At 49.0% G+C, this 15,602-nt stretch overlaps 2 protein-coding genes across 2 annotated transcripts; both read left to right on the top strand.

Annotated features, from left to right (window-relative positions):
- The first annotated feature begins 473 nt into the window (after positions 1–473).
- LOC123037923 lies at positions 474–13,255 on the top strand. Its single transcript, XM_044460779.1, has 4 exons — positions 474–492; positions 7,435–9,026; positions 9,092–13,088; positions 13,148–13,255. Exons 1-3 carry the CDS (start codon positions 474–476, stop codon positions 13,016–13,018), a joined length of 5,538 nt encoding a protein of 1,845 aa, XP_044316714.1. The 3' UTR covers positions 13,019–13,088; positions 13,148–13,255.
- On the top strand, positions 13,206–15,163 carry LOC123037922. Its single transcript, XM_044460778.1, has 2 exons — positions 13,206–14,648; positions 15,053–15,163. Exons 1-2 carry the CDS (start codon positions 13,206–13,208, stop codon positions 15,161–15,163), a joined length of 1,554 nt encoding a protein of 517 aa, XP_044316713.1.
- The last annotated feature ends 439 nt before the right edge of the window (positions 15,164–15,602 follow it).

The following is a 15,602-nucleotide window of genomic DNA, read 5'->3' as shown; positions in this document are numbered from 1 at the left end:
ATTTAAGTTCATAGCTGCACTTTTATTGTGTTTTTTCGTACATTCTGGACCTAAAAAACATTTTGCTTTGACAAGAGGCACCACAGATAGTATTAATGTTATTTTGTCCTCACATGTAAACACCTGCAATCGAATTTTGTGAGTTTTTTGAGTTTTTCCCTCCATTTCTTATAATGTTCAGTGAGAAGCGCACGCCAAAAGATTAAATTTTTTAATCTTTTCCGCTAGGGTTCACCCAAAGTTAATTTCCGCAGACTGGCAACGCTATGGAATTTTCTGGTATTTTTTTTGTCGATCAGGAGACCGACGTGAAAAAAAGGCCCGACGAAAAGTGAACGCCAGCTGTTTGCCTCTCGCTCTCTCTCATGACTGGCGTACGGTTTTCGTCGATCAGGATACTAGGCTTTAACTATGAAGCTCATTTTCAAATCATTATCTCTGCAACAAAATGTCGTAAGACAGTCAAATTTGAAATGATTACCAATTCTCAAGGTATGTTCTGTGTAAAAATACATATATTGCTTAATATGTGCGTCCAATTTTTAAAATTTGTAAATGTAGCAGGTAATGTTTTCGTTTGGGTTTTGGAAAGAAAGTTAAACTTTCAATAGAGTTTTAAAAAAATGTTTAACTTTGTTCAGTGAGTGTCTATATCTATGTTGTAGAGCCATTAATTGCGAATTCAGAACATATTGTCTCATCGTGCGCTTCGTGCGACTTTTCGCGTAATTTCATTTTTTAGAAACCAATCTCTTGATCAAAAACGCAGCCCTGCTGGAAGTTTTGCATAAGCAAATAAGCAAAAAACCTCACTGAAATATGTTACATAGTTCGCGAGGTTTTAATTTATTCCAAAAAATCGGGCAAATTCCCCATAGTGCAAGGGTATAAAAAGTGTACGGAATTTTTGTAAAACAAAAGGAATACTTTTACTGTGTAAAGGGGTGCCGCATTTATATCGTCTCGCCTAAGGAGTGTCTCCATTGTGTACACTGTAACGTCCTTAATTGTGGCCTGAAACAAAAAAACCAAGTTTTTTTTTTAATTTTGTGATAGAGTCCATATGACAATTACCCTTTTCAATACAAGGTCGAAATTCATTTTTTTTTCATCTTTTCAAATTCAAATTAATTTAATGATCTATTAAATGAGCCGTCACAAAGCCCGATCGGTTCAATACAGCTTTATCAATCAAAAAAAGAAAGAAAGGTTGATTAAAAGGTAATTAAGGTCTTACCTTAATCAGCGATTCCAGCTCCATTAAGTATCCCTTCCGCTTCCTCGTAGAATTAGTTTTGGGCCAACATGTCCATTCTACGACCGTTCTTGCTTTTTTTGAGCTGCTATAGCTTTAGTCCTGTCTATTGACTCTTTTGTCGTCCTGCGCGGTAGCAAAATTGTGGGCTTGGTTGCCAATTTCGATACCCAATTTGCTTATTATCATCCAAATTTGCATTGAATGTCGATGCAGCGACATATGCAGCAATTGAGACAATCTTTGCTCCACTGTGGATGTGTTTAGGAGAAAAACGCCAAACGGTAGAATTAAAACTTTCGTTTGCGTTTTGCCTGTAACCATCTAAACATCTTTCCATAAGGCTGTCTTGACGAAGATCGGATGTTAGGTGGTCGAGTATGGCTTAAATGCCTTTTTTCATGTCCTGAACCAAAGACCAATATAATCTCTAAAATGCTTAACGCCCATACATTGGTTTTGCAATATGCAGCTTGTTTTTTGGTGGCGACGAAAATTCCGCTCTCTCTGCTCGCACAAAGTTGAGAGCGTAAAAATCTAAAAAAAAGAATTGCACGAATAATTGCGTATGTGTGCGAATTAAATTTGATCGTATTGGTTGATTAAAAAAAATATAAATTTTATTTTTTAATTTCACTTTATTGGTGAAGACCTTAATTCACTAACTCTTTATTACATCAAGACACTTTCACTTATTATTATTTCTTATGACCGATCCCGGTTTCAATCCGAATAAGACTGACTCCTTAATTCTAAAATCTTCTCCAACGAACCTCGGTCATAAGCTTTTCTTTTTTAAGCTTCTAGAACTTTGATTTTTGTTTAAAATAAAAGCTTATGCTGAAACTGTCGCATCTCGTTGTGAAATTCAATTATGCTGACCGATGCAATTTTGATTAAAAATTGGAACGCAATACTTTTGTCTTTGAACGTGAGAGTTTGGCTTCGAACGGAAGCTGTTGTTTACTTTACTATAGGTTTATTTATCTTAGCAGAACGGTCAAGCGCGGCCTTCGAAGTTAATGAAAAAGGCGAAGGCAGAATCATAAATAAAGGCAAAGGCAATGTAGCTCAGATTGAATTTAAAAATTTGTTTATTAATCCCATAAGTGGAACCGTTGGATAATTGAATTTAAAAATTTGTTTATTAGTTCCATAAGTGGAACCGTTTCACGGGTTGGATAACTCTGCCCCTTCTAAAATGGATCGTCCCGATTCATTATGGATTTCGTTTAAACGATCTCTTAATTCTGTTAAAAATATTTCTTCGTTAATAGGTTTTTCTAATTCTGGCCGTTGTTTTTTGGTTACAAATATATGTCTGTATTTAATAATAGGTAGAGAAATCAAATATATAATGATTAAAATTAACAACATAAAGGATATAGATATTTTGGTATTATTCATTTTAATGAATGGATTTAAAATATTTATATTATCTAAAGAGAGTTCCGAGTTATTTGAAAATATATAATCGGATATTTCATAATTTTTGAAGTGGTTTGTAGTAATATAGTTAAGAATTTTGTTGTCTAAATTGGTATATGAAACGTTATTTATTGTGGTTGTACCGTTAAATGTTATTAAGAATGAACCACCTAATTCGGAGTTGTTGACGATGTTGTTACCATTTATTAAAATGGCACCATCTTGGATAATGTCTATTTTTTTATTTTTTTCTCTTATTTTTTTACAAATTGATTGTTCACCGTTTAATAGTCGGGTAAAACATGTTTTTTCTAAACTTAGAGTGCAATAGTTATTAAAGAGTTCTTTCTTAAATGTAGACATTTCATAATATGTATTTTCGCATTTTGCGACTTGATTACTTATTAATAATTTTCCATCGATTTGGGAAATGGGTCGAGTGTAATATAATTCGCATCTATTATTTATTATTGGGTATTTTATATAAATTATTAAAAGTTCTTTATGTAATGCGATTTTGAACACAGAGATGTCCATTAAGTCAGCGATAATTACTGGCTTTTGCTCGTGTTTTAATATTTCTTTTATATCTTCATTATTTAAAATTTTAGTGTTGAAAACGTCAATTTTTGCAAGGGTGATAGTATCAATTAAATTTTGTAGATCAAATGTTATCAATCGTAGCGATGTTTTCTTAGTGGTAAATCTTGATCAATAAAAACATTTTTAAAATCTTCAGAGAGAGATTCTATTTCTTTGAACAATTTGGAATTAATAATAGACTGTTTATTATTATTTTCAATTAAGTCATTGATTTTATTTTGTACTTTAATGAAATCATCATGGTCCGGAGTTCCAGCTAACCATTTCCACACGGTGCCTAACTCATTTATTCCTCTTTTTGTTCTAGCTGATATTAACTGGGATAAGATTAACTCGATTACTTCTAAGTCGTACTTTATTTCCCATTGTGACCTTTTATTTAAATCCTTTTTTATATTATCTGATTCTATATTAATTATTTCCTTATAAAAACTTAAATTAGTTACGTGGAATAAATCGTTGTAAGATTCATACGTAAGTACATCCTTGTTGTCTTTGAACAGAAAAAATTCATGGTTCGAGTAATCAATTATTTCTGAACTGGCCAATATTATAATTGATAAAATATGTATTAAAGAATACATTTTCTGTAAGTTAAAAAAAATAATTTATTAATGCTTAATATTATCTTTGTGAATAATTCTGTTTCTACTGTTGATTATTATTTTATTAGGCATAACATCTTTAACTATTTGCTTCTTATATCTTGGTTTAAGTTTATTTCTTTCTCCATATTTCTTCTCATAAACAACTTGTCCTACGTGATATTGTTTTTCTTTTCTGTTTTCATTATGTGTTTCTAACATTTTTTCCTGTGTATTTTTTAATAATTGTGGAATATTATCGTGTTCGATTTTATTATAAAGAATGTCAATAGGTTTTTGGTTTGTTGTGGAATGAATACTCTGATTATATTCCTGAGCGGCTCTTATTACGATTTCGGAATAGTCAGTTAAATTAAATTGTTCTTTTATGCAGCGAGCTAATTCTGTTAATGTCGAATGTGCCCTTTCCACTTGTCCGTTTGAGGTACTGTGCCTCGGGTCTGCGTAATGTGGAGTTACGCCGCATCTTTGTGCAAAAGATTTAAATTGAGCTGAGGTAAATCTCGGTTCGTTATCGGTCATAATTACTTTGGCTAGGGGAAAATGTTGAAGTAGTTCCATTACTTTATTTTCGATATTTAATTTATTCTGAATTTCTTTAACTACTAGGAATTTAGAGTACGCGTCAATACAAGTTAAAAAAGTTAAACTTTGCGCATAATATATATCAATGTGTAAATGTTCGCCTTCTTTAGTTGGGACTGGGGCTTCCCCAATTGGAATTTTAATAGGGTGTCTGTTATATTTGTTCTCATTGCAAATTTTACAATTTTTTATATATTCTTTTAGTTTTACAAATAGATTGGGCCAATAATATAATCTACTGATTTGTTTATGATTTTCGTCTAGTCCCCTATGAGCTCGATTGTGTGTTTCTTCGGCGTTTTCTACGTCTTGTAAAAATAATCGCGTAAAAAGAAATTTGTTAGTAAAACTATTTCTTAAAGATACTTGAATATGATATAAATCTTCTAAACTACAATGAATTCCAACCGTTATGTTAGGTGGAAGATACTCTCTTAATATGCTTATTAAATTCTCAACTGTATCATATTCGATTATGTGTCTTGTCTTGTCAAAAATGTCCAGTGACTCATGTATTGTATACCTCCCCGTTGTTAATAACAATTGTTGTTTAAATTGATTTAACGGTTTACGGGTCTCTTGTATTATATTTTCAAAACTACTTTCAGCTGAATGCTCTGTGTCTTGGTCTGAGTTTGACTGTTCAGAAACGTCTATATCGCTGTTTGTAATATTATTTATTTGTATTCGTGATAAAAGGTTGGGCCAAAAATTTTTTTGTTCCGGGTTTGAATATAATTTTTGGGGGTAAAAACTTTCAATGAAAGAATACCATCTTTCTGTAATACCCTTGTTAAACCTAGAAAAACTTCGGAGTTCTCTAATATTACGTGGAATCAGATATTTTTTAATTGGGGTATTTTTTCGGGATCCGTTTTAATTACATTATGAGAAACAATGTACCCTAGAAATGTGGTTTCTAATTTAAAGAATTTAGATTTTTCGAGAGAAATTTTCATATTTGCTCTTTGTAAAATATTAATTATTTTAATTAAATCAGCATAGTGTTGTGTGAGGCACCGTAAAAGCTGCCCCACATTCCTACAAATATTGGTAGACAATAAGCTAATAATGATAAGATAGTAATTTAAGATGTACATATTGGTAGACAATAAGAAAAAAAAGAGAACTAGTACTAAGATAGGATAGGCCACGGAGGCAGGCAAGAAGCCAAAAGAGCCGTTAAGTTCAAAAGAACTTCGGCCGTTAGCCGGTAGTTCAAACAGGCGTTATTTAATGTAGGATCTCAGCTGATCAAGCACTCTACTCAGCGAGTTAGGCGATCTACACACGATCGGATTAGGCGACCTGCGCACGGTTTCAGTGTTGAGAAGCGAGGCCCCGGCTGGCTATATAAACCCGGCGGCTGCTAGCCCAGCTCTCTTTCATTCGCCACCAGTCCAGGAACAAGCATCGAAGCCAGAGGAAACCACGCATAAGGACACGCAGGACACCAAGGACCCGCAGGACACCAAGGACCCGCAGGACATCAAGGATCAGGACGAAGGACCCTAGTGAGTAGAGTGCGAGAGAGATAGGGAGAGACAGGGAAAGAAAATAGTGCGGCTAGGGAAAATATCCAGATAGAAAAGAGGAAGAAAAGCCCACAAAGATAACCAAGCAAAATAAAACGAAAACACGGACAATAAGAACAGCGAACATACACCGAGTTGGGTTTATTTCTTCCCGGACCCTCAGAGCCCTGATCCGCGTGTGCTAAAACAGTGGCCTAAACCGAGCTGGTTGCGTTTTCGAGAAGATTCCTCTGCGCAACTGGACCTTGGTGGCAGCCACGTGCACAGACGTGAAGGCGTGCAAGTACGGGTTTTCTCTCCGCTTGCATAGCTTTCCGTCGCGATTCCGGTCGACACACCCAAGCCTCAAGTAACCCGAACCCGACCCGCGTGTGCCAAACAGTGGCCCAGGCCAAGCCGGTTGCGTTTCCGAGAAGATTCCTCTGCGCAACTGGACTTTGGTGGCAACCACGTGCACAGACGTGAAGGCGTGTAAGTACGGGCTTTCTCTCCGCTTGCATAGCTTTCCGTCTCGGTTTCGACCGACGCACACCCATCCCGAACAGTGGGAGCCTGTCCCAGAACTGGGAACGCCGACTTCTGTCCATGTTTAGAGACGATTCCTCTGCGTGGGCGTGAAACAGCGTCCCAGGCGGCGGGAGTTGACACAGTGGTACGGGCCAATTCCCCCACTGTGCCTCTTCCGGCACGCACGTGACGGCTTTCACTCGTTCGCGCATCCGGCCCAAATCCGAGTTCCAAACGCCTGATCTGACCCACCAATAAGGCCCACCGCGCGCATCGGCGACTGCGTCCAGATTGCCCGCCTCAACTCGTCCCCACTTATTTACAAATTCGATTGTAAAGGATCCTGGGGAGACTGAGCTCCATCCCAGCCGTAGAAACATCCTTACAGTCTGGCGCCCGAACAGGGACGAGTGGAAGACGAGCCGGAGTCCACCAAATTTATGGCCTAAAGACCCATAAGACGCCGCTGGCCGTCGCCGAGCCGCCCGGCCACCCAGAGCGCCCGGCATCGCCACAAAAACCACCCCGGCACGCGGGCCGATCACGCCAGCATATATAGATCCTGGCCAGACATCGCTTAGGCCACCAAGGGGCACCGCGCACACCAGCAGCGACGCTAGGAGAAATTTTTTTGCCACAGACAGGGTCGTCGCACACGTCAGACGCACGCCAGCTCAGCAAAACAGACAGGGTCGTTACACGCGCCAAGCACCAGAAAAACCAGGGTCGCAAAAACCCCGCAAACACGCACGCCAATAGGAAAACAATTTTTGATACGCACACGACTGCCGCCATAGTTTTGGTTGGGGCTCTCTCTCTCCTCTATTTGCAACGGGGAACTTTTATCGTTCCGTTTAAACGTGGCCGTCACCAACGACACCACCGATCCTCGCCAAACCTCGGTTCGGCCGCACAGCACCGTCGCCAGCCCTTGTTCCGGCCATCGACTCCGCGGATCCTCGCCGGATTGGGGTCCAGACCGCTCAACGTCGCTCCAAGGTGGTCGAGAAGCCTCATCGACGCAGCGCAGCGCCGCCAGCCCCGTTCCGGCCATCGAAGCCACTGATCCCTGCCGGATTTGTGGGCGAGGCGACTCAGCGCCACCCACGTGGTCAAGCATCGCCACCGACGCAGCGCCGCCACCGACGCATAGCCATCACCTACGCAGCGCAGTTTTGTCAGCCCTCGTTTCGGCCAACGACGCCGCTGATCCCCACCGGATCCTTCGGCCAAGCCGCCCAGCGTCGCCGCCAACGTGGTCGCTGGCCATCAACGCCGTTCAACATCGCCACTAAGCCTCGTTTCGGCCACTCTACGTCGCCGCCAACGTGGTCGTTGGACACCGACGCCAAGGATAAAGGAACTGGGCATCAAAGACCACCCGGAAAACCCACGCCGGACGACAACCTGGAGGAATTAGTCGTAGCAATCGGATGTGAGGAAAAGCCGGCCACCATGGGCGTTCGCTGGATCTCATATCGCCGAAAAGAGGAACTGGAGGGACTCCTCAAGGAGTTCGGATTAGAAACGGCAGGAACGGTAGCCGAGCTGCGAACACGACTAGCCGACTTTATCGGGAAGACAGAGCATGGCCAGGCTACGCTGTCTCGACTCGCCCAGCTAGAAGCCCTCTATCCCGAGGCACCATCCGCGAAGGAAGTGCAATCACGGTCCACGTCCCCAATGCCGGAAGCAGGGGGCATGAAGCTGATCGTACCCGGGCGGTCATCCTCACCAGGACGCATGACCACCAGCGCGGAAGCCCAGAACGCAACCACGGCCTCCACTGACCGAGCACCGCGCGATGCCATATCCGCAGCAGTACTGACCGAGAAGCTACGGAGCTGGGGAATCCTCTTCGACGGACAAACGGACCCGGTCCATTTCGTGGAACGAGTCGAGGAAGGAGCAGCCGCCTACAACGTCCGGATCAGCGACGTACCCAGAGCCATCTCCGGATTACTATCTGGAAGAGCGGAAGGCTGGTACCGAGCCTATCGCATGCACTCCGCGCCATGGCTTCTATTTAAGACCGAGTTTTTGGAGTTCTTCCTGCCTCCGAGGTACTTTCAAAGGTTGGAGGACACGATCCGCACCCGGTATCAACAGCCGCAGGAGCCATTCAAGAACTTTCTTGTGGACCTGAGACTCATGATGCAACGCGCGAAGTACACTCTGGCAGACGAGCTCGAAAGGATATATGAGAACTTGTTGCCAGAATATCAGCTCTTTATCCGTCGCCACGAGTTCTCCACACTCGAAACGCTGACACAGCTCGCCACCGCATACGAGATCGCACGGGATCGGGACTCGATCCGGCACGCCGCCCTCGCCCACTTCGCCACCATGGGGTCGGACCAGGCACATAGGTCACCATCATACCATAGGACTACGACTGCAAGAGAACCCAACGCCGTCCCCCTGCCCATCGGGGTTACGAATCACATGATCTCCGACGAGGACAGCCGGCCGGTGGACATTCAGCGTGCCTGCCGCCGCTGCGCAGAGGTAGGCCACTTCGCCAAAGAGTGCACTCGGCCGCCCCGCCTATTCTGTTGGGATTGCGGACGCAGAGGCGTGCGGACAGTAAACTGTTGTCGGCAGTCGGGAAACGGACAGCACCCCCGCTCGAATTGGGAGCGACCGGGGACAGCCAGCACACTTCCCAACCCGTAAAGCCACCACTTCGACTGAAGGACGGGCGGATAGTAGCGACGATTAGCATCAACGGACGACCATTCCTGGCCACGCTGGACACTGGAGCGTCGCGCAGCTTCGTAAGCGAGCGAGTGGCCCAAACTCTGGCCACCACCACTAACAGGAAGGCAGTGCGAACACGGATCTCCTTGGCTGACGGCTCCTCTCAAGAAGTCACCAAAGCCGTGTGGGCACGCGTCAAACTGGACCAGCAAGAGGCCGAGCTACCCCTCCTGGTGTTACCCACGATCCTGGACGACGTTATCCTAGGGATCGATTTCTTGTGCGCCATCCAGGCGTCCCTGATCTGTGGTCGCATTTGCTTGCGACTCCTTCCGGCGCCCCCTCGAGATGCAACGACGGCAACCGAGCCCGAGACACTGCCTGCAGACCCGACAGCCACGAACCCACCCCGAGCGGGTGTCGTAATCGGTGGACACCCACGGGATCCACTCCAGCAGTCAAGTGACGCCACAGCGTCAGCGGGCTCTCGAGCCATGTCATCATCGTCAAGAACCACCACGGATGCATCCTCATCGTCATCGTCATCGTCGCCAAGGGCCGCCACGGCCACATCGTCACCGCTGCCGTGTCCAAGGGCCACCACGGCCACCTCATCGTCATCGTCATCGTCATCATCGCCAAGGGCCACCATGGCCACATCGTCATCATCGCCGTCTCCAAGGGCCACCACGGCCACATCATCGTCGTCACCGTCCCCGAACTCTCGAGCGGTACCTGCCCCACCCTCCCGGCCTCCAGGACGACCGGGTCCAACTATGTCATCCGATCTCCCGCCGCATGCGGTTACCGGAGGGGCCAGCAAGTACGGGTTGACTCCACTAGCGGATGCAGGAGTGGCCCGTGAGAGGAACCCGTTCCGAAACCAGACCAGTCACGATAAGCTTACGGCAAATCTCGCCGCCATCGCCGAATGTCTGGAAGAACAGCAGCCACAGACACTCACCGGCGAGCCTATGGAACCCCGAACCCTAGCGTTCCTCGAGGAAGAGCTGAAGCAATTCGACGGATTGGCCGGGGTGACCCACATCGCGGAGCACCAAATAGTCATGCGGGACGAAAAGCCACTGAAGCAGCGGTATTTCCCAAAGAACCCGGCCATGCAGCAGATCATCAGTGATCAAGTCGATGAACTACTCCGGGATGGGAGGATAGAACCATCACGGAGCCCGCATAGTGCTCCCATTGTCCTGGTGAGGAAGAAGACTGGGGAAATGCGAATGTGTGTCGATTTCCGGCAGTTAAACGCACACAGCGTGCCGGATGCGTACCCACTTCCGCGCATCCACCACATCCTGGAGCGCCTGCGGAACGCGCGCTATATCTCGACGCTGGACCTGAAAAACGGCTACTGGCAGATCCCAGTGGCGCAGGAAAGTCGCGCTTGTACCGCATTCACCGTGCCGGGACGAGGATTGTTCCAGTGGCGAGTAATGCCGTTTGGATTACATTCGGCTCCAGCGACGTTTCAAAGGGCCCTGGATAGCGTCATCGGGCCGGACCTAGAGCCTCACGCTTTTGCCTACCTAGACGATATCATCGTCACAGGAGCTACGCGGGAGGAACATATGCAAAACCTCAAGGAGGTCTTCAAGCGGCTTCGGAATGCCAACCTACGGCTGAACCGGGCCAAGTGCAAGTTCTTCTGCCGAAGCCTAGTATACTTGGGGCACGTGATCAGTGAGGCTGGTATCCAGACCGATCCGGACAAGATCGCGGCCATAAAGGGGCTACAACCCCCCACAAATTGCAAGGAGCTGCGGCGATGTCTGGGAGTCGCTTCATGGTATAGGCGATTCGTACCCAACTTCGCCGCCATAGTGCAGCCGATGTCCACGTTGCTACGGAAAGGGAAACGATGGCTCTGGGAGGAACCACAGCAACTCGCGTTCGAAGATCTGAAGAACAAACTCACCGAAGCACCGGTGTTGGCATGCCCGGATTTCACCCGGAAGTTCCAGTTGCAAACCGACGCCAGCGACTACGGGCTCGGAGCAGTCCTGACGCAGCAAGCCGAAGAAGGCGAACGAGTGGTGGCGTACGCTAGCCGGCGACTGGTGAAATCCGAGGAAAACTACTCGGCCACCGAGAAAGAATGCCTCGCCATCGTCTGGGCCATTCGGAAACTCCGGTGCTACCTGGAAGGGTATCGGTTCGATGTTATCACGGACCATTTAGCCCTGAAATGGCTGAATACCATTGAAAACCCGACCGGGCGTATCGCTCGCTGGGCGCTGGAACTCCAGCAGTTCCAATTCGACGTGCACTACAGGAAGGGTAACCAGAACGTGGTCGCTGATGCACTGTCACGCCAACCACTGGACACGCTCCACCAGCTACAGGAAGCATTATCACCATGCAAGTGGATCCGAGCCAAACTGGAACAAATCGACGCCCAACCGGAAAAGTTTCCGGACTACGCCAGAGAGAACGGACAGCTGTACCGCCACCTCGGCGATCCAGCACCCGACGAAGGCATCAGCCCATGGAAGCTGTGCGTTCCCACGGAGCACCGACGACACGTGCTGGAAGAGTGCCACGACCACCCCTCGGCAGGGCATCTAGGGATCCGCAAGACGATCCGACGAGTTGGACAGCGCTATTTCTGGCCCGGAATGCATCGAGACGTTCGACGACACGTAAGGTGCTGCGAGACCTGCCAGCGGTTCAAGGTGAGTCAGCTCAAGCCCGCGGGGAAGATGCTCACCCGTCGCCCAGAGGAACCCTTCACAATGGTCAGCGCAGACTTCATCGGACCCCTACCCCGGTCTCGTCGCGGGAATACAATGCTGCTGGTCTTCCTGGACGTCTTCTCGAAATGGGTCGAGATCATACCGCTGCGGAAGGCGACGACGGCCCAGCTGGAACTGGCGTTCCGAGAGCGCATCCTCTCCCGATTCGGAACCCCACGCACACTGATATGCGACAACGGCGCGCAATTCACGAGTCGAGGGTTCAAGGCACTCTGCAAACGGGCCGGCGTCCAGATTCAGTACACGGCTCCGTACTCGCCGCAACAGAACCCGACCGAGCGTGCGAACCGGACGATCAAAACGATGATCGCCCAATACACCGCGGACGACCAGCGATCCTGGGACCAACTACTGCCAGAGATCTCGCTCGCAGTGAATTCCAGCATCTCGGACAGCACGGGATTCAGCCCCGCCTATTTAGTCCAGGGCCGCGAGCCACGCCTGCCGGGGGCCTGGTACGACAAGGTGACGCCGAGCTCAAGTACCACCCCACAGCCACCCGAAGACCGGGCTAAAGGATTACAGGAGGCATATGCCATCGCACGAGAGAACAACGAGCGGGCATCCCAGGAACAGCAACGGTACTACAATTTACGGCGGCGCGCTTGGCGACCGTTGGTGGGATCATGGGTGCTGGTCCGTACCCATCACCTGTCCAAGGCCAGCGAGGGATTCAACGCCAAGTTGGCCCCGAAGTACACCGGACCATACAAAGTGGTGAAGTTCCTGTCACAGAACGTAGTGCGCCTACTACTGCGGGGCTCTAGGAAACGGCGGACTGCCAGTCTCCCAGATCTCAAAGAGTACAGGACCGGAGAAGCCGACGACGAAGAAGATACAACGGACAACGAGATAGAGCCTTACACAGAAGCGTTCGCCTCCGAACCCCCGAACGTGGATCCAGAAGACTCCCAAGCTCTGGGCGACCAGCAGGAGACACTCGACCAGGAGAACAACCAGGATGTCCAAGTCACTGAGCAGCGTACCCAGCCCAAGAAAGCCACCCATCGACGAGTACACTTCGAATAAACCAACATCGAGCGGGGTCACGTGAGTCAAGAGGGGCACCCGCGCTGCCATAGTTAGGTTAAGCCGCCAAGTAAGCTAAGAACTCTGAACTTGTAATCTAGAACCATAAGTATCTCAGCCGCACTATAGGTAGGATTCACACACAAAACCTAAGCTAATACGTTACATTTACTAGCACGCCTTCGCCATGTCCGAAAACGAGGAGTATGAATACCGCCCATGGAGCGACTCCACCCGCTCTCCCTCACCACCAGCTGCCACCAACAGCACCGACTCCGGGCTATTGGAGTACGCGGAGCGCATCGCGTCGCCGCCGTGCGACCCGGCCGGGACACCGCCGCCCCCACCTCTTGTCCGCGACGGAGATGCCGACTCCCAATCCACAATCCCAGTCGACCCGTCGTACGAATGCGAGGTGAGCAGTGGATCAAACGGACCACCAAGGCAGGAGGAGGAGCCGCCAGCTCGAGATGTTGAGCCCGACACGAGGGGACTGACTACAGCGAGGCTGGCGCGGTTAAACGTCGCAGGATCCCCAGCAGTCGGGTACGGCACGTCCTACTATTTAATGACCGCTTGGCTGGAGAGCGTAATGACGCCGGCGTTCGCTGAGGGGTTTGAGGAGAGATGCGTCCAGGAGAGTCAGACCTGGGTACCACACCCGGCACCGTCAACAGACGACTCGTCAGTCGGAGGGGATGGCCGCTTCGCGACTGGAGGCCCACCCGTGCCCCGCCAGTGCTCACTAGCGGAGGCCAACGACGCTTGGGCCGATTACGCAGCACGGCCACGCACCCCCCCCCCCGCCTCGACCGCCTCACGGGAAGCCGATGCCACCGGGGACTCGTTTATGGGTACCTCGGTGAGTGGATCCCTGAGCGACGACGCCGACGCGGAGGCCGTGGCTGCCGAGTCGCCCCAGAGGGACGAAGGCGAGGAAGGGACGGATCCCACACCGGGCTGCCCGACGACGCGGGACACGCAGCAAGCAGAAGCCGAAGCCAGGACCCCGAGTCCCCAGACGACCGCAGCACAAAGCGAGCCACTTCCAGCTACACCGGGAAGGGGAATCCCCGAGGTTGGAAGCTCGGGTGCTCAAGACCGGCACCCCGAGCGGGAGGACAGGCAAGCAACGCCACTGCCCGCCTCCCCTGAGAGCCCTCGGACACCGAGTCCTAGAGAAGCCACCGTGGACGGACTAATCCCACTCACTCCAGGGAGCAGCATCCCGAGGGTAGAGATGATCAGCTGGCTCGATCTCCACCCGACGGGACCGGAACTGGGTAGAGACAGAGGTGCCTGCGACCCCATAGCGAGGCCCGACGACACGGAGGACGCCGACATTATTGACCTGGGTCTCTTCCCGGCCGGACCAGAGGAAGACGCACTCCTGCAGGCGCTACGGGAGCACCCGGGGGTGGAGCAAATCCTCGACGAGGATGATTGGGTCATCGCACCGGCAGCGTGGAGGGTGGACACGAACGGGCGCCGTCTCCCCCGCGCCATCGTGGAGTACGTGGAGACCCACGACCGCACGAACGTCCGTTTCCTGCGGCACCACCGGGAACACCGATTCCGCATCACGATCACGGCCCGACGCGGCATCGCCATCTCGCTTCGCCACCCCGACGTAAGGGGGGTGTGAGGCACCGTAAAAGCTGCCCCACATTCCTACAAATATTGGTAGACAATAAGCTAATAATGATAAGATAGTAATTTAAGATGTACATATTGGTAGACAATAAGAAAAAAAGGGGAACTAGTACTAAGATAGGATAGGCCACGGAGGCAGGCAAGAAGCCAAAAGAGCCGTTAAGTTCAAAAGAACTTCGGCCGTTAGCCGGTAGTTCAAACAGGCGTTATTTAATGTAGGATCTCAGCTGATCAAGCACTCTACTCAGCGAGTTAGGCGATCTACACACGATCGGATTAGGCGACCTGCGCACGGTTTCAGTGTTGAGAAGCGAGGCCCCGGCTGGCTATATAAACCCGGCGGCTGCTAGCCCAGCTCTCTTTCATTCGCCACCAGTCCAGGAACAAGCATCGAAGCCAGAGGAAACCACGCATAAGGACACGCAGGACACCAAGGACCCGCAGGACACCAAGGACCCGCAGGACATCAAGGATCAGGACGAAGGACCCTAGTGAGTAGAGTGCGAGAGAGATAGGGAGAGACAGGGAAAGAAAATAGTGCGGCTAGGGAAAATATACAGATAGAAAAGAGGAAGAAAAGCCCACAAAGATAACCAAGAAAAATAAAACGAAAATACGGACAATAAGAACAGCGAACATACACCGAGTTGGATTTTCTTTCTTCCCGGACCCTCAGAGCCCTGATCCGCGTGTGCTAAAACAGTGGCCTAAACCGAGCTGGTTGCGTTTTCGAGAAGATTCCTCTGCGCAACTGGACCTTGGTGGCAGCCACGTGCACAGACGTGAAGGCGTGCAAGTACGGGTTTTCTCTCCGCTTGCATAGCTTTCCGTCGCGATTCCGGTCGACACACCCAAGCCTCAAGTAACCCGAACCCGACCCGCGTGTGCCAAACAGTGGCCCAGGCCAAGCCGGTTGCGTTTTCGAGAAGAT

This window comes from Drosophila rhopaloa, unplaced genomic scaffold (genome assembly GCF_018152115.1).
Source record: "Drosophila rhopaloa isolate 14029-0021.01 unplaced genomic scaffold, ASM1815211v1 contig_218, whole genome shotgun sequence".
Taxonomy (NCBI): domain Eukaryota; kingdom Metazoa; phylum Arthropoda; class Insecta; order Diptera; family Drosophilidae; genus Drosophila; species Drosophila rhopaloa.
This window is presented reverse-complemented; position numbering and strand designations above follow the sequence as displayed.